General features: G+C 46.1%; 1 protein-coding gene across 5 annotated transcripts; it reads left to right on the top strand.

Moving 5' to 3' along the window:
• The first annotated feature begins 1,747 nt into the window (after positions 1-1,747).
• CABYR (calcium binding tyrosine phosphorylation regulated) lies at positions 1,748-19,242 on the top strand. Of its 5 annotated transcripts, none has more exons than XM_047698284.1 (6): positions 1,748-1,866; positions 4,294-4,466; positions 4,566-4,619; positions 13,700-14,953; positions 17,015-17,618; positions 19,038-19,242. In XM_047698284.1, exons 2-5 carry the CDS (start codon positions 4,319-4,321, stop codon positions 17,611-17,613), a joined length of 2,055 nt encoding a protein of 684 aa, XP_047554240.1. In that variant the 5' UTR covers positions 1,748-1,866; positions 4,294-4,318; the 3' UTR covers positions 17,614-17,618; positions 19,038-19,242. The 5 variants fall into 5 exon arrangements, with proteins under 5 accessions (XP_047554240.1, XP_047554241.1, XP_047554238.1 ...); XM_047698282.1 differs by having other exon boundaries at positions 1,751-1,866; positions 13,697-14,953; XM_047698287.1 differs by having other exon boundaries at positions 1,761-1,866; positions 13,697-14,047.
• The last annotated feature ends 70 nt before the right edge of the window (positions 19,243-19,312 follow it).

Raw genomic sequence — 19,312 nt, 5'->3', positions numbered from 1 at the left:
TATGCAGAGGCCCCACCAAGAACCTTGAGCTTCTGTAAAGTAAGGGTGGGGAGCAGGGAGCAATGGAAAACAAAGTAGATTTGCATTTTGCCTTTAGATCCTTAGTGACAGGATGGGAAGACAAGATTGTAAAACCAGATGAAGTCATTAGTTCTAGAAATCAAAGCAGCAAATGGTGGTTTGAAAATTTTTGGTTAAATGTTTTCACTGTAAAAATTTGCATTTTAGAGGGACTTGGACAAAACAGTTATTGAAGGACTGTGGAAAGAGTAAGGGCTTGACGTGAGTCTCAGATATTCTGCACAGTACCTAACACCTGTGTGTCCAAGATGGCCTGTCAAGGTTCGGCTACATAAGCATAAATGTCTCAATTCCCGAAGACACCATAAATGGGGTTTGTACTTAGGGGGTTTTAGTAGGTCATTTTCTATCTTTGATGGTTAAATATATTGTGAACCATCAGAAATCATGACCGCTTCATTTCACTTTTCTCTACCAAAGTGGGGCTGGAGGGTAGTGATGGACAAAAAAAATGTCTGCAGACCTGTCATCACACTCAAAGTCTAAAATTAGCTTTTCTCCTTTTAAAATATAATCTTCATGAGAAGAGGGAGCCCGCCACATAAGGGGCATTCAGTAATAATTATATGGATGAATTAATATCTGTAGGAAGTGCTCTGTGCAGCATAGGTATAGACCAGAGTCTCAGCATTGCCTCTTTTATTTTCTTAAAGATTTTCATTTAATTATTTGACAGAGAGATCACAGGCAGGCAGAGAGAGAGGAGGAAGCAGGCTCCCTGCTGAGCAGAGAGCCCGATGCGGGGCTTCATCCCAGGACTCTGAGATCATGACCTGAGCCGAAGGCAGCGGCCCAACCCACTGAGCCACCCAGGTGCCCCTACCTCTTTTATTTTAAAGAGCTCTGGAAGCCTTAACTCTCTGAGTTAAAAAAAAAAAAAAAAAAAAAAAAGTTTTATCTGATGGATGCCCTGAAGATATTATTTCATGGTTGATTTCCAGCAGTTTTTGTTTTTTAAATATATGAAAATGGATTACAATGAAACCTGTTTGGAATTTGGTCTTAATGGTTATGACAGAGGTTAAGGCTCCGTACAAACCTGGGAGCCAGAATGGTGAGTGAACAGGTTTTTGACAGGACACAGCCATCCCTGTCCTTGGTCTGCACTGCCGCCGGCGGCTGCCAGGGCGGTTGTGGGAGGATGGGTTATGCCTCAGGTATTGCAAGACCGTAATTAAGGGAATCTGGAATCCTAAGGGTTAATACCAAGTTCTCTCCACAGGGGATTGTCTCAAGAGGGAAAGTACTGTGTTGCGGGAAATTATTCGTTCTCTTTATAGTCGTAACTATAAAGAGAACTTTATAGTAGTTATGTATAACGTGACAAATTAGTCTTCGGAAAGGTGACTGAGAAGAGTTAACAGGTGAGGTGGGGGAGTGGTGTGAAGAGGCGCGGTGGTGACGGCGAGAACTGCCATAAATCTATTTCTCTTTCCTTCTACAACAGCTCTTTTTTTATATTGTGCGACCAAAAGCGAAGAGGCCATCGCCTTGACAGACTCCTGGCCGTTTGAAAACGCCAGTTTCCCTACGCCCGTTCGTATTCTGTCAGAAAAGGCGAGGCGACTCCCCAGCTCTGCTCGCGGAGATCCAGCCTTCGTTCCCTTCGGCTCCCCTTCCGCTCCCCATTGGCTGGGAGCCCTCCGAGGGAGGGAGGGGCTTTGTGACGCACGGCCTGACGTCATCAGGGGGTATAAAAGCTCCGCAGGGAGCTCGGGCTCCTACAGGAGCCGCCGGCAAGGGGGCAACGAGGAAGCTCTTTAGAGCACAGCCGGAAAGGAGAAGGTGGGGCGAATCTGGAGAAAAGACCCCCCACCGAGTGGCCGGGAGGCAGTGAGGTCCTCGGGGCGCCTGCGCAGTGGGCTCGGTGGACAGTTCTTCTAGTGTGGGGGAAGGCGGAGGGCCTCCGGAAGGGGGACCCCGTGGGGAAGGGTAGGCCCAACCGGCTAGTGTGGCGGAGGTGCCGGATCTGGGCGGAGAGTCTGCCACGTGCACCTCCAGAGCTAGTGGACGCGGAACCCGGACCCGCTCTCCATTTCGGTGCCCTTGTCACCAAACAAATCCAACGGCAAACCGAGCCCAGACCCCGGCGTAGGTCTTGAGCGAATGAGTGGTGTGTCCTGTTGAATGTTTCCAGTGGCTCCGAAGCCCCCACTCACGCGTCCTCTGCCTCCTGCTCAGGAGTTAGCCCTGGGGGAGTGGGTAAACTGGGAGCTCATGGTTCAGCATGGGGGTTGGGGGTCCTAAAACTGGTATTTAACAAATATTTTTTAAAGGAGAGTTGTGGGAACAGTTACACGGTCACTGTTACGCGTTCTTCAGTGTAGGTGTGTGTGAGTACCCGTGGATGTAAGCTTGCTTCCTGTGCCAGTCAGTATTTCTCAACTTGCTCAGGAAGGTTTTTTGCATGGGACTGTGTTGTAGGACGCTCAGCATCCCAGGTCCCAGAGGCTGGTGTGGGTGGGGGCGCGGCTAGCACCTGCGCCGAGAACCAGTAGGATCACTGTACGGCCGTTCTCTCCACGGTTGGTGACATCAGCTGCTAACTGCCTGCAGGAAGGGTGTTTCGATAGCTCCACCACGGCTGTTAGTAAGCCACGTTTCCAAACACGGCTTACCTACTCTCACTGGAGTGCCAAGGGTGTACTTGAAAAAATCATACACACACACGTACACACAAATAGAGTGTAAGTATATACATGGATCATACATAAAATTACTGCCTATGGCCCTTGACGTTTAGCATGTGGGCTTGCCAAAGCTGCGCCAGTAGTTTTTTTTTTAAAAGATGGTTTAATTTAGTAAAGGTCCCGTTGACTTATACTCTAAGAGTAGGTTTTCATTAAAGGATTCAGTACACTTAATGATATCCTCAAAGGGTTTGCTTTGGCCAATAGAGATTCATTTTCTCCCCTGACCTTTGGGAAGACAAAATGTGCTTTTAAATATTCAGCACTTTGCTATGACACATTACTTTATTAGAGGTTGGCTCCTTGTATAATTGCTGTAACTGTGCAGCTTAGCCCCATGAAACTCATTACTCTCTTTATTGTAGGGGTGTTGTTGACATGATTCATTATCTCGCAGTATTCTCCCCTTTATAAGGACCCATAGGAGAAATTTCTCCAGGGTCTCAGTGTTCACAGTACCTGTGATTCTCCCAGGCAGCTGATTTGTTTTTTTTTTATCTCAGGAAAGACAAATCATTTAACCGTTTCCTATTTTGTAATGTCTGTTGGGTAGCTCAAGGGCTGATCTGACACTCCATCTCTATGAAAGTGTAGGGCCTATGGCTTGTCTTGGGATATAACCTTACCTGTGGCTTCATCATATCTTTTCTACCATAATTTTGCCCTTACCACTGAACTTATTTCCTTAAATAACTTTGTTCTTTTATAAACCTTAAATCATTTTCTACAATGAAACCACACACACACACACACACTTTAGAATGGCAACCTCTGCAACTCTTGAGCATTGCAGGTTAGACTATGCAATACCCTTGGTACCACTTAAAATCCAGAAAGGGAGGAGGAGGGGGAGTGAGGGGAAAACAAGGGCAGAGGTTAAGGGAGGGTATGAGAAAGAGAGGCATATGGTGGTGGGTGGTATGATACCACAAGTAACTTATTCCTATTCTGATTAGTGTTAAGGCAAAATTAAATTTAAAGCTAAAAATTGTATATTGAAAGCTGATGTGTCCAGGGGTAGATTTAGAAAAAGGAGGAAAAAGAGATTTTCTTGTAGAAAAACCCTATTCTACAATTCTATTTGATGAAGGCACAGAAAAGCCAGTGCCCCTATGTAGTTTGGAAGGATCTTGTTTATACACAGACACATGACTTTAATTTATCTTTTTGGAAACTCTGTACAAAATATTTACTGAATTTTACAGGAACAAGTTTTGTTTGGTTGGTTGATTTTTCCTTCTTTGTTTTTAGTATGATCCTAGAGTTCTTGGCAGGGCTTTTCCCATGGGTTTCTTTAATAGTACCATATCACTCATCTGCACATAATCTACTGGGAGTGTGTGTGTGTGTGTGTGTGTGTGTGTGTGTGTGTGTGTAATTAGCTCATTTTTGTTAGAATAAATGCCTAGAGATTAAACTCAAGCTAATAATTTCAATAGGAGATATGTTTATTCTTAGAAACTAGTTATCTCATGAATATTTCAATAAAAAATATATAAGACTTTGTTTTTCTTCATTATAGTTGAGATTACAGACATCCTGCCAAAATGATTTCTTCAAAGCCCAGACTTGTCGTACCTTATGGCCTCAAGACTCTGCTTGAAGGAGTCAGCAGAGCCGTTCTCAAAACCAATCCGCCAAACATCACCCAGTTCGCAGCAGTTTATTTTAAAGAACTTATTGTGTTTAGAGAAGGTTTGTTATTCCTTTAGATTATATACGTGTTGCTTTGAAAAGGAAGGCATTTTAAATTGGGCCTTTTATGTATCTAATTTCCTGTATTTATTCCTTCAGGGAATACTTCTCTGGATATAAAAGATCTTGTTAAACAATTTCATCAGATTAAAGGTAAGTAACACAAGTGGTAACAGTTGACTTATCCTAGTTATAAATTATTGCATCATTACCACCATATGTTTAAGAATGGTGCCCATAAATATTTTTTGTTTAATCACTCTGATGTTTTGAAAAATAAACCATCCATGTGATTGTTTAATTATTTGATCCATTTTTTAAAAATCTGGAGATAGTCTGGAGGATTTTAAATCTTTAAAAGACAAAAATAGGAAAGACTCAACCTTCAAACCATTCGGTACAATGAGAACTCAAACAGTGTGGATAAGCTATGAGTGAAACCCTTTTCTTTCTTTCTTTTTTTTTTTTTTTAAAGATTTTATTTATTTATTTGACAGAGATCACAAGTAGGCAGAGAGGTGGGCAGAGAGAAAGGGGGAAGCAGGCTCCCCGCTGAGCAGAGAGCCTGATGTGGGGCTCGATCCCAGGACCCTGAGATCATGACCTGAGCGGAAGGCAGCGGCTTAACCCAGTGAGCCACCCAGGCGCCCCAAAACCCTTTTCAGTGCCCCCATCTTAAAGGAAGTACACTGAACTTTGAAGAAAATTGGATGTTGTAGTAATAAAGACTACATGATAATGAGATATACTATATAGGAAAGTTGTATAAACATTCTTCTTGGAAGATTTTTTTATTCAACAAAGAAACATCCTTTTTTCTTTTTTCCTCCCTGTGATAGGTTACCTGCAGTCCAGTTGGAGGGCAGGGGATCAATTAGGTGTTACTGACCACCTTTTCTGTTCTCTAAGAGTCTCTAGATAGTGAAGAGAAGTTTTTCCTACAAAGTGGTCTTCTCCAGCCGTCTCTGTGGCCTAGGGCCATCCCTCTGCTTAGAAGAGAAGTTGTGTTTTATGTGTGTATGTGTAAATGCCTATGTGAACGTGACAGCATGAAATTGCGTTGACAAAAGAGCAATGAAAAAAGAGAAAGGCAGGGGCACCTGGGTGGCTCAGAGGGTTAAAGCCTCTGCCTTTGGCTCAGGTCATGGTTCCAGGGTCCTGGGATCGAGCCCCGCATTGAGCCCCACATCGGGCTCTCTGCTCGGCAAGGAGCCTGCTTCCTCCTCTCTCTCTGCCTACCTCTCTGCCTACTTGTAATCTCTGTCTGTCATGTAAATAAATAAAATCTTAAAAAAAAAAAAAAGGCAGTTTACATGGTGGGAGGATCAAAGCAAAAGGGGATAAATTGGTCATCCCAAGGACAGGCATACGCATCTAAAAGAATGGTAAGAAGCAGCTTTTGACAGAATTCTGTGGGGAAAATAGAGACTTGTGGTCAGTGAGGGAAATAAAGAAATAATTTTTGCTGCATTTGCTAGCCAATATTTTGGAATGACTGTAAAGAAAAGGTAGGATCAGGTGAGGCTGAGCTACTTTTATACTCTGCCAGTTTGGTGATACCAGTACATAACCTAGTCAAGCTAGGGAGAAGTCAGAAGTAGAACCTAGGAAAATGTAAAAATTGAGGATTTGGATCTGCAGTGAAAGATATACCCACAACAGATCAAGACTAAAACCAGCAAGAATCAGCATTTGTGAAGGGGCAGGAGAGTGAAGTGCTGTGGTTCTGGAATATTTGCTCTCGAGTCTGATCGCTTCCCTGCAGGGTCCTGATGGCATCTCAGCTTACCATGGGACGCAGGTCTGGGCTTTGCTTGCCACGAGCAGGATTCAGACAAGTGCTAGAACACTGACCATTCTCCCCTTCCCTATTAGGCTGGTTTCCCAAGAAGTCAAGGTAATGACAGGCTTGTACTCATGCCCTCTACACCAGGAGCTATGTTTGAGAGCCTTAGGAGTGAGCAGGCTTCCTATGTTTGAGTAGGGTGGTAAAGCTGGTGAATCTTTATGAGGGGAGGTAATTAACTGGTAGCTTTTGAGACAGATTTGTTTACTGAGAAACTTACCCACCATTCAGTTTAGCAAGTGGACTAAACTAATGTGGATTAGTTTGTTTTTTTTTTTTTTTAAAGATTTTATTTGTTTATTTGACAGAGACCACAAGTAGACAGAGAGGCAGGCAGAGAGAGAGAGAGAGCGAGAGAGAGAGGGAAGCAGGCTCCCTGCTGAGCAGAGAGCCCGACGCGGGACTCGATCCCAGGACCCTGAGATCATAACCTGAGCTGAAGGCAGCGGCTTAACCCACTGAGCCACCCAGGCGCCCCTCTTTTCAAAATTAGAGTCAATCTCAACCCTGCTGCTGCTTGATCAACTAAGTTTATAGAATACCGTATATCCGTTGTTGTCATTTCAACAATTGTCACAGCATCTTCACCAGGATTGTAGATTCCATCTCAGGAAAGGACCTTCCTTGCTCATCCATTAGAAGCAACTCCTCATCTGTTCAAGTTTGATCATGAACTTGCAGCCATGCAGCCGCATCTTCAGGGACTTCCTCCATGGAAGTCTGGAACCCCTCCAAGTGGTTGAAGTCAACTTCTTCCAGACTCCTAATAATGTGATATTTTGACCTCATCCTATGAATCATAAATGTTTTTAATGGCATCTAGAATGGTGAATCCTTTCCAGAAGGTTTGTTTTTTTTTTTTTTTTTAAAGATTTTATTATTTGACAGAGAGAGATCACAAGCAGGCAGAGAGGCAGGCAGAGAGGAGGAAGCAGGCTCCCTGCTGAGCAGAGAGCCCGATGCGGGGCTCGATCCCAAGACTCTGAGATCACAACCCGAGCCGAAGGCAGCGGCTTAACCCACTGAGCCACCCAGGCGCCCCTCCAGAAGGCTTTAATCTGACTTCACCGAGATCCATCCAAGGAATCCTTATCTTTTACAATGATAGCCTTATGAAAGGTATTTCTTAAATAATGAGACTTGAAAGTTGAAATGACTTCTTGGTTCATGGACTGCAGCGCTGATGTATTAGCGGGCATGAAAACCACATTCAGTTCATTGTACATCTCCATCAGAGCTCTCGGGTCACCAGGTGCATTGTCAGTGAGCTGTACTATTTTGAAAGGAATCTTTTTTTTCTGAGAAACAAGTCTCAACAGTGGGCTTAAACTCTTCAGTAAACCACGGTATAAACAGACATGATATCATCTAGGCTTTATTGTTCATTTCTAGAGCACAGGCAGAGCAGATTTAGTCTAATTCTTCAGGGTCCTAGGACTATCTGAACGGCAAAGGAGCTTTGGCTTCAACTTGAAGTCCCCAACTGCAGTAACCCTAACAAGACAGTCGGCCTGTGCTTTGAAGCTTTGAAGCCTTGAAGCCAGGCATTGCCTTTTCCTGTCTAGCCATCAAAGTCGTAGATATCTTTTACTGTAAGAATATTTCATCTACATTGAAAATCTATTGTTTAGTGTCGTCACCTTTGTTGATGATCTGAGAGCTTCTGGGTCCCTTGGGGCAGCTTCTCCATCCGCACCTGCTGCTTCACCTTCACTGTGACGTCACGGAGGCGGCTTCTTGCCTTAAACCTCACCATCCACCGTCCACCAGCTTCAGACTTCTCTCCTGCAGCTTCCTCACCTCTCTCAGCCTTCCCAGAACTGAAGAGAGTCAGAACCTGGCTCTGGACTAGGCTTTGGCTTAAGGGAATGTTGTGGCTGGTTTGGCCTATCCGGACCACTCAGACCTCCTCCATCTCAGCAGTAAGGCTGTTTTGCTTATCATTTGTGTGTTCACTTTCAGTTTTCCTTTAAGAACTTTTCCTTTGCATTCACAACTTCTCTACCTGGTTGGCATAAGAGGCCTCGCTTTTGGCCTTCGTTTTCAAATGCCTTCCTCACTAAGCTTAATCATTTCTAGCTTTTGATTTGATATGCGAGACATGTGGCTCTCTCTTCCTTTCACTTGAACACTTAGAGGCCATTATAGGGTTATTCTTTGGCCTAATTTCAATATTGTTGTCTCTGGGAATTAGGGAGGTTCCAGGAAAGGGAGAAAGATGGGGGAACAGCCAGTCATCCTAGATTGACATAGGGCTGCCACAAAGCTTCAATCTGTAGCGGGGGAAAAAGGTGTATTTATGAAGTAAAATGAAGTGAGATATTTTGTCCTAGGTCCTTACATATATTTTGTCAATTAAGGCAACTTTATAAGGTAACATCATTACAATTTTACATAGAAATCTGATGCTCGGGCATGATTAAAAAACTTGTAAGCTTCTAAAAATTAATTGCCAGGGATAGGATCGAAAGTTAGATCTTCCTAGCAGCGTAACTCATACTCTTTCCATAGTAAATAACATTCTCTGATCCCTCTGGAAAAACTTTAAATTCTTGAACTGAAAGTGGAGAGGGACTTCAGCTCCCTTTCCCCATAGTATCTCCTCCTCTTCCACTTCCTCTGTGGTCACTTTCTTGTGTAGAGCCTGAAGCCAGATTGTGCTAGTAGTTTTTCACCACTCAGTGAGAAGAGAGCAGTGGTTTCCCCATGTGGAGTGGCAAATGAAATCTCAACACCATCACCTTCCATCCCCTTCAGCTTTACTGAGTCTAGTTTTTAGTATCAACCCTCTCCTGCTCCCAACAAAGGCAGGAAGTAGCTAACTCTTTGGAAGAATCAAGAAAGCCTAGCCCAACTGAGTTAACCTGTTAACTTTTTTTTTTTTTTTTTTAAGATTTTGTTTATTTGAGAGAGACAGATAGTGACAGAGATAGAGAGAGCACAAGTGGGGAGAGGGAGCCTGATGTGGGGCTCTATCTCAGGGCCCTGGGAACATGACCCAGGCTGAAGGCAGACACTTAACCGACTGAGCCACCCAGGCGCCCCAACCCATTAACTTTTCTTACTGATCCTGGACATTCTTGGCTTGGCCGTAAAATAGTAATGATAATCATGCCCAATTTCAATTTCTATGAAGCGCCATAGCAGCTATGCATACCATTAAATGTCTTATTTATTCATATTAAATATTCATAATGTTTTTAGTTTAATTCTTATGCCAAACTCTATACATTATTTTCACAGTTGGTTCACATACTTGTGGCCATTCTTATTAAATAAATGAGAAATGTATCAATTTCAGAACAATCTATACTAAATTTTGTGAAGCTCTGGTGCTACTCTGTACTTTCCTGGTTTTTTTTTTTTTTTTTTTTTTAAGATTTTTATTTATTTATTTGTCAGAGAGAGAGAGGGAGAGAGAGCGAGCACAGGCAGACAGAATGGCAGGCAGAGGCAGAGGGAGAAGCAGGTTCCCTGACGAGCAAGGAGCCCGATGTGGGACTCGATCCCAGGACGCTGGGATCATGACCTGAGCCGAAGGCAGCTGCTTAACCAACTGAGCCACCCAGGCGTCCCACCTGGGCATTTTTTTTTATGTAAGGCTATACTGATTCCCTAAGCGGGGATGTACTGTGCCAAAATGATCCTTTGTATTTCTTGAAGTCTCATATTTGCCTAGACAGGGTGGTGATTTGTACACAGGTAAGAATTTCATTAAGTTTAAAAAAGGTTCAAATGATTATCTGGTTGTGATACTGGGAGGGAGACTTGGGTGTTTTATGCTTTTCCATTGTGGTAAGATTAATCAATTGGGGAATAGTCCATACTAAAGAAGAATAATAAATCCTGGACCCAGTCAATGGTATTGTCAAGAGTTGAGGTCAGATTGGCAGCCTAGGGCAGAAATACATGATTAGGAGTAAGAAAAGAAGCAGATATAGCAAACCAGGAAAATGAGGACAGGGGGGTCAGGGACACTAGGACACAAGAGTCAGTATGGGCAGGAAGAATATCTTGGACCTGAGCAGCTAACTGTAGCTCTCTGCTGTCCAGGAACATTGACAGCGCCCTGTTGTTCACAAAATCCAAACCCTTCGGTGTCACAGGGATACTTCTGAAAAACATTAAGCTAGTGTACATTGATTTCAGATAGCCTCCCATTGTTCATCTTCGCTCCGTTCATCTCTACCCATTGACGCGTTCATTTGCTTTAGGGGAAAAGGTGAATATAGTTTGGAAGCCATTTTACTCAGTAGTGAGTTTCCAAAGTTCATAGTAAGAAACAACTTTGGAGTTTTTCAGGAGCCTGTTTTCGTTGAAGATTTTCTTGGAATTTGCAGAGCTGACTTTTAAGAGCCCAAGATACCAGAATCAAGGTTTTTTTTTTTTTCTGTTTTCTTTAAACTATCAAAGACCACTAGGTTGTTTTTTTGTTTTTTTTTTTTAAGATTTTATTTATTTGACAGAAATCACAAGCAGGCAGAGAGGCAGGCAGAGAGAGAGGAGGAAGCAAGCTCCCTGCCAAGCAGAGAGCCCGATGCGGGACTCAATCCCAGGACCCTGAGATCATGACCTGAGCCGAAGGCAGAGGCTTAACCCACTGAGCCACCCAGGCGCCCAAGTTTTTATTTTATATATGCCATAGGATATAAGCTCCTTTCCTGCTGTGAAGGGTTGGGAAACAGGAAGTCCTTCCTGGCGTGGGACTGTGGTCCAGGGCGTGGGCAGTGGACATGAAGTGCTAGCTGAGACTGGAAGTCGTTGTAAGGAAGATGGGTGAGAATCTCGGACTGGAATTCTCTAAAATCCGAACATAAGGCTTGTGCTTTGCTTTCCTGGGTGCCTCTCAGAGCGGCTGCATGGTTAGCGTGACACTGCGTCTAACATAACCCGTGCTCCGCTCAGCACCCACACTGTAATCGTCATGCTCAGACGTTCAGTCCGTAATTACTGAAAGAATAAATTTGAAGCTGTAGATTAGAAATCATGGAGGGTCTGTCTCAGCTGGGCCAGAGGTAAGATTTCTGGTGTCCCAGGGCCCACATGTGGCTGTAGTTGGTCCAGCTATGTCCCAGTGGTCCCTGAGTGCTGACTAGCAGGGAATCGGGCTGGGACACAGCGAAGTTACTCGCCCCACCAGCAGAGAGCTGCAGCACGTAATGTTCACGCTGGGGCTAAATAAAAACTGGCAGCTGGGTCTCCGATGCTTAAGAGGAAGAAATTAAATTAGGAAAGGGATCTACCAGGAAATAACAAGCCACATTTCCCACAAAGTGGAACTCCTTCAGCGAATACGGCCAAGTCAGGGACTAACACGCAGGGCCCACGCAGTAGGAATGGTGGCTCTCCTCAAGGCCACCAAGAGTCGGCAAAGAGCAACATGGATCAGAGCCAGCGCTTACTCCAGCATTTTGTTTCCTTCTTTAGAAGTGGGAGAACCTTTGCTAAGTACCCCTAAAAGGCTGACTTAATTAGCCACAAGAGACTATTTTTAATATTTTAATATTTTTAACCTAGATCAGGTACATTTTACCATTTAGAAACAAGCATTTTAATGCAAATAGAGAAAGTAAAGTAATGCTTTCTGGCATGTCTGTCATAGTGTGTAAATTTTGATCCCTTTCCAAGACCAGGCCGTGCAAAGAAAGCTTTCTACGATCTGAATCCCTCCTACCTTTGTCGTGATCTCCCTCTCCGTGCGCCAGACAGCTTGTTATTGCCCAATTTTTGGTTTATGCTACTTCCTTCTCCAGGAGCTGCCGTGTACCTTTCAAATCCCACCTGTCTGTAAAGTCCAGTTCATTATTTTATTTAACAAATCTTTAAATTCCTGCCCATTGCCAGATACTGAGCTAGGTGAAAGTCAGTGGAGGGAGAGAGATTTCAGTTTCAGCCATGACGAAGGGGCTGCTGGCACACTTAGCCTCCTATCCTCAACCATCATAAAAGCTAGAGCAATTCTATAAAGCAAAGTCCAGTGCCTGGATCCCTAGGAGATGAGATTCACAGAAAAGTGAGCCCCCTCATCACCCTAGCAGCATTTTCCAATTTCTTGCACCAGGAAAGCAAAGCCAAGCACAGAGTGGAAGTGTGTCTGGGAAGAGAAAATGGAGCAGCAGAGTTTGGGGCTACTACTATGGCTGGGATTTGGGCAACAAAGTATCAGAGAGGGGGTGTTTGCAGGGAAGGATCCCCACCAAAGTCTACAAATCCATTTCCTTTGGGTTGCTGGCCAACTCCTGAGCTGCCTGTGTGTGGAGGATGGCTTGAGGCTTAGCAGGGAAGAGCTAGTGGGAGAATAGACGCGGAGTGGGGATATCAGAAGTGGGGTGCCGTCGGGGGCCGTGGGCTTGGGCCCAGCCGATATGAAAAGGCTTGTGAGGCCCTGATATGCAATGAGACCCCAAGAAGGTCACAGCCGAGGAATACAGACAGCGTGCTAGGAGTAAGAACAAAGCTGAAACACACCCACTTTCTGCCTTTCCTGCCGATTTCATTATGAGGGAAATGCTTCCCCAAGCGAAAAACCTCAGTAGAACAAGCAGCTGTGAAAGGTGCAATAAGGAAGGGGTGTGGGGGACAGGAAGGTGCTGAGCAGAGGAAAGGGTGCCCCTAACCTAGGAGCTCTTCTAGGTCATTAGCTGTCTCGACCTCCCAAGCAAGGGGAATGCCCTCATGCCAGAGTCGCCGCTGCAGCCACTGATGGATCCAGAGTTCTCTTTCTGCCTCTGTGGGTCAATTCGACTTTAGCTGCTGCGTTATCACACCTCATCAGCAAGTGCTACCATTTTTAGGTTAGACTAGATGACGTTTCCTAATGTCAAAATATTTTATAGGCCCCGTTGTCCCATTCACTGTTAAATTCTATATACCAGTTTTCGTACGTTGAGGACTGCCTTTATTGACATGACAGCATTTGTTTCATTAAGAACCCATTATGTCAGCTGAAGATTAGATCACTTACTGGTCAGGTGGAACCCCCCCCCTGCCCTCACCCCCTACACTCCCCAGAGTTTTTTTGTAGAAGTTTGGATCAGGAGCTTTATCCATGGAGGTTTCTAGCTTCCTTAGTTCTAGGCAGTTACGCTGACCAGCTGAAGGTGGTACCTGCTTCCTCGTTTTGTCACTGTGCTACACAGAGTCACTGATTTTGGAGACGAACTGAGGGGTCTTCTGAGCGGGTAAGGGCAGGGAAGTTTGTGCACCCATTCTAGTATATGTGCTGCCGAAGCGAGCACTGTGCACCCATTCTAAATCACAGATGCTGGGAAACTGAGCAAAACTCCATGCTTGTATGTATTGACAACTGAGTGTTCAACCTGTTACTGCTTTAAAATCGGGGTGGGGAGGGACATCTGCTTATTAACCCATGTGGCTTTTTTAGTAGAGAAGTGGTCAGAAGGAACGACACAAGAGAAGAAAGCAGAATGTATGAAAGAAAAGGTAGGAACATCTATAGTTTCCCAAGAACCTACACGGATGGAGAAATCCACGGACACAGAAGAGGACAATATCACTGGACCACTGTTTATGAACAAAACCACTCAGTTCCCATCAGTTCACTCGGAGGTGCTCCAGGAGCCCGAGGAGACACCTGAAGCAGCTCGTGGTTCCACTTCGAAAGTGTCTACCCCTAAGATGACGACCCCACCGTCATCACCACCTCCTGTAGCTGTGTCACCAGAGTTCGCTTACATCCCAGCAGACCCAGCTCAGTTTGCTGCTCAGATGTTAGGTAAAGTTGCATCTGTTCATTCTGATCAGTCTGACGTGTTAATGGTGGACGTGGCCACGAGTATGCCTGTGTTTTCCGACGAGGCGCTGAGCTCAGAGGCTGTCGAAGATGCTGGGGCGGCCACTCCTGCTGCGTGTTCTGCAGAGGGGTCAGTCCTGCAGGTTCTGAGCCAAACAGCTGTCCGTGTAGATTTGGGTTCTAAACCTAAAGACGATGACGCTGAACCAGCAGCGGCTTCCTCCTTCCCCTTGCAGGATGAACAAGATCCTCCTGCTTACGACCAAGCTCCCGAAGCCCCGTTGCAGGCTGATATTGAGGTCACCTCCTTCGTTCACATATCATCTATCTATAACAATGAGCCTGTGATTGAAGGAGTCACTTACGTGGAGCAAATACCAGAACACATAGTTATCCCTTTTACTGATCGCGTTGCTTCTCTTAAAGAACATGAGCCACCACTTAGTCCCATACCTGTAGCCCTTGCCACGGGCATGTCTGAGAAAGCTGTGCATTCCGTAAAACAGCTGGAGGAGGATAATTCCTCAGTCCATATGGAGGCAGAAGCAACAGTTCTGCTCCCTGACACCTCTTTGGAAGGTCAGCCTGCACAGCTCCTGGAGGCAGAGGGTTCCACCCAAGCAGTAGGCTCTGAAAAACCTCTGCGCGTTGCAATGGAGTTCACTGCCCTAGTCCCTGACAACCCTGGGCAGGAGTCCTGGGTAAACTCTGCAGCCCAGGAGATGGAGGTCAAACTCGTGCTCTCCGGGGAAGCTGCCACAGCAGTGCTCTCGGCTGTGCAGGGAAGGGCAGCGGGTGGTGCCCCCCCTCCTGCTCCAGAAGGTCTTACTGAACCAGACCCCGAACCACAGCGGGAAGCAGCACTTGAACAAGGTTTGATGGAGCCAGGTAAGAAAATCAGGTACTTACAACATTACCGATTATATTTTCAGGTGACCTCTGTATTGCAGGTAACCACGGACGTGGGCTCCCTCCAGGTTGGTCAAAAGGCTCGATTTTCAATAGGTTTTAAGATGGCAGAACTCCGTAAAGGCTTTGTTGTACTTGAGATTTTACTCTTACGAGATGAGTGATTTTAAAGTGACATCCCCCAGTCTGGCCTCCGAGTTGGGTCACCTAGCACTTTTGGACATGGCCCACGGAGTGAAAAAGCCGAGTCAGGCACAAAATCTGGGATCTGGATCTGCTGTTGCAGATGTCAGCCAGGGGATGTTGGTCTGAAATTGCTCACTTGTGAGTGTAAACTCCAACCACACAACGCCATCCAAGGTGCGGCCTGTGGCCCGTGAGAGACATGGTGGTGTGTCGCCCCTGCTTTCGCCCTGCAGTTGGGGGGCTCTGCAAGAGGGTGCGGGGAGCCCGCGGGACCCTGCCTCTGCCAGGGGGCTCCTGCAGCCACGGGGGCAGCTCCAGAGCTGGACGGACAGGACGGTTCGGCCACACTTCTGTCCCACGGGCGAGTGCAGAGGCGGCAGCAGCGGAAAGGCTGGCCATCCGCTTGAGCTGCTAAGAGGACTGGTCTCCTCCCATCAGCTCCCCCAACGTGTGAAAATCCCCACCGTGGGCTTTGCTGCTTTCCGTCGCCTGGGCTTGCCTGTGACACAGACATGGCTTGATCTCTCCCTCCCTCCAGCTATGGACTTGGGTCTGCCCTCTCCTGCCTCCGCCCTTGAGGGCTAGATGGAGCTGACTTCCCCGCTCCCTTTTGCAGAAGTCCTCTTCCACACTGACACTTCCCAGAGCCGGAAAGGTCAAGTGTTACCAAAGCAGGTGTTTTGGGATCAAATTCTGTCTGGCAGTATGACAGGGATCTGCACCACTGAAAAGGCTGAGGGCAGCATTGGGAGCTAGCATGCAGGACGGGCACAACCCTTGTGGCGGGAGCAGCAGTGACACCCCAAGTCCCGGCTCCCCAGTGCCTTGCCCTTTTTCTAAAGCACCACGTGGAGGCTGCAAATGGAAGGCTAGCTTATACGTGTTTCCTAACTGGCTTGCAGAAGGATCCAGTGACTGCATCTGAAGCCTCTGAAAACTCACCAGCTTAATCATGTGCATAGTGTTCTGTTCTTTTCTGGGGAAGAAGAGCTGCACCGGGGATATGAGGCCCCGTGTTCAAACAGGGAACGCAGTACAAGTTGGGTCCGATGCCACTTCTCCCTCCGGAAGAAGTTTCACCTCCATCCCATCTTCTAGCACTTAGTTCTCCAAGACAGTACAGTCTTCATTAGGCCAGTTACATTTGCCATCATAGATGCTGTGGTGTTAAGCAGACGGATGGCACTCCCAGACGTCTTTATTTCCCCTTAAAGAGCCCCTCTGGGACCAGCCCACCTTTTACTGCCATCTAGCACCTATGATTTCAAGCCTTTCCTAAAGGGGGTGCTCTCTGGGGTTCTGAGTCCTAGACACTGTGACACCACACTGCATGTGGTGACCAATTAATGTGAGATTATGGGGCCTGTCAAGGGCCAGAAATAAGTGATAATATGACCAAAAGAGGAGGCCCCGTGTGGACTTCTTTAGTAAAGAAAAACTCACTATGCAGATGCATTAACGCTTTATCACTGGCTTCAGACACACTTCAATCAATTCTTTTGGTAAAGCCCCAAGTCGTGGACGCGCCATGCCCTGCGTGTAGGCGCTGTGGTGGCTGTGTCTCAAGCTGGCGGCTCTGGGACTGGCGGCTTCGGATGAGCTTGCAGCTTTAGCCACAACTCTAGTGCCCCTGCCACCTGCTAGCACGACCCTGTTCTCACTTTCCAGTGGTAGAGTCTCATGTCTTTCACATTACCAAACATGATTTAGCCCTCTCTACAGCATGCTTTATGGCACACATTACTACGACAGCTGTTTGTTTATATGTAAAGAAAATTTACAAAGACATTTCTGTGCATAGTGCCTGATACAGAGACCGACCTTTAATGCCTGCAAATTTTTTTTTTTTTTTAGCCATAGCAGCAAGCGAAGCAGGACAACCACCACCATACTCTAACATGTGGACCCTTTATTGTCTAACTGATATGAATCAACAAAGTCGCCCATCACCGCCACCTGCACCTGGGCCTTTCCCCCAAGCAACCCTCTATTTATCTAATCCTAAGGATCCACAGTTTCTGCAGCAGCCACCGAAAGTTACTTCTCCAACTTACGTGATGATGGACGACAGCAAGAAGACCAGTGCCCCACCTTTTATTTTAGTAGGCTCGAATGTTCAGGAAGCTCAGGATTGGAAACCTCTTCCTGGACATGCTGTTGTTTCTCAGTCAGATGCCTTGAAGAGATACGCTGCAGTCCAAGTACCCATTGCTGTTCCTGCAGATCAGAAAGTCCAGAAACATACCCCAAATCCCCAGAATGGTAGTTCTCCTCCAAGTGGACAAGATGTCCCCAGGCCACAAAGCCCAGTTTTTCTTTCTGTTGCATTCCCAGTAGAAGATGTAGCCAAAAAAGGTTCAGGATCTGGTGACAAACGTACTCCCTTTGGAAGTTACGGTATTGCTGGAGAAATAACTGTGACTACTGCCCATGTTCGCAGAGCAGAAACCTAAAACTGGTAGGTGAATCTTCCTACCATAATATGTGGGCCTTAACACACTAGTACTTTGATTTGTTGACCTGGAGATAGAGGTATTTACAGAAATTGAATTGAGATATGCGAAGAGTTGGGGTATACTCAAATGTGATGTGGTTATCTCCCAAGTTCATTACCCCAGATTACTAAGAAATGCAGAGTAGGTGCGCTGCACCACGATGACTCACATAGAGGACTCAGGGCCCGAGACATGAACCAGTCCACTCAATCACCTTTGAATACCTGGTTCTTCAGCTAGCCCCATGGAAGATGCTAAAAAGGGATGACTTTACAAGAAAAAAAGATATTAGGAACTTTGTATAACTGGCAGGTGAAGAGGTGGGTGGAGGCAGAGGCCAGATGCAAGCACTAGGGCCTACTGGAGAGAGAGGTGACAGGTCAGAGATGCCGTGGAGCACCTTGTCACTGTAGGAGGCTTGTTCCCTTGGAGAGTGAAGATTTACAGACTGGGCAGGCTGGAAAACAGCTGAAGGACCTAAACAACTGACATGAACTGGATCAGACCATTTACTCACAAATCATCTTCATCCCACTAGTACCTAATGCTCTGTCCCATGCTCGTCCCACCTTCCCTGTGTGTGGGCAGAGCCTGGCCTAGACCTACCCCCTCAATGGGGGAACAGACGGAGAGCTCATGACACCATGTGAAGTACAGTAAGGGCAACAATGACCCTCCTTTATTAGGGTGTTCAGGGCCAGATGTCATCTGACCCCTGAGGCCCAAGAAGGAACCAGCCTTGTAGAGAGCCTAAAGACCAGGGCTAGGGCAGGAAAGAGCAGACTCAGACATAGCAAGGAGGCCAAAATAAAACTGGTGGGAAGGAGCTGGGGACGGCACCTAAGAGGATGCTGGAGCTGTGAAGGGGGGGAACCCCATGATTCAGGGCCCTGGATCCGTAGGACAGACACTGGGGTTGATAGCTCAACAGGAAGTCAGAAGAATGACAAACCTAGAAGGCAGGAGGAGGTCACTAGAGGAAGCAGGGAGACAAGATGATACAATGCAAGGTCAAAGCCATACACCAAAGAGTTCAGATATTTCACTGGGAATTTCAGGCTGAATACCCCACAGGCAAAAGCTAGATTTCCTTCACAGGCAGGTTTAAGTACCACAGTGACAGTATTTCAAGAGATTATTCTGTTATCAAATCTTAGGTCTATGTTCCCTTCTCATTCACCCCCTTTGTAGACTTCCAGTGGAATAGTCAGAATGGCTGTTTTTAGCATGAAATTCTGGGCTATTGCAGTGCAAATTACAGACAGCTACATGATTAGACAAGAATTTAATAAGGGGAGGGTAGACCTCACATTTCTGTTCTGCCACTCATTTTACATGTTCGGTTTCGTGATTAAACAACTCACTATTTGCATTCCTAACAGATGCTGGAAATGATGCCGTTTGAGCCAACATTCAAGGTGGAGTCTGCCACCGAGCGTACCTTGTCAATAAACTTCCTGCAAGCATAAAACCCTGCGCTCTTATTTTGTAACTTAGGACAATTGATTACAAAAGGCCTTAAATCTTTTCAGACTTGTGGAGCCTTGAAAACAACTCCACTCTACTAGCAGAGCTACTGGGCTTTCTAGGCGGGTCTTTCCCCCACTCCCGCCCCAGAACACCAGTACTGCCGCCAGTGCAAGCTGCTGGGCTGGCT

Source organism: Lutra lutra, chromosome 12 (genome assembly GCF_902655055.1).
Source record: "Lutra lutra chromosome 12, mLutLut1.2, whole genome shotgun sequence".
In the NCBI taxonomy this organism is placed as follows: Eukaryota; Metazoa; Chordata; class Mammalia; order Carnivora; family Mustelidae; genus Lutra; species Lutra lutra.
This window is presented reverse-complemented; position numbering and strand designations above follow the sequence as displayed.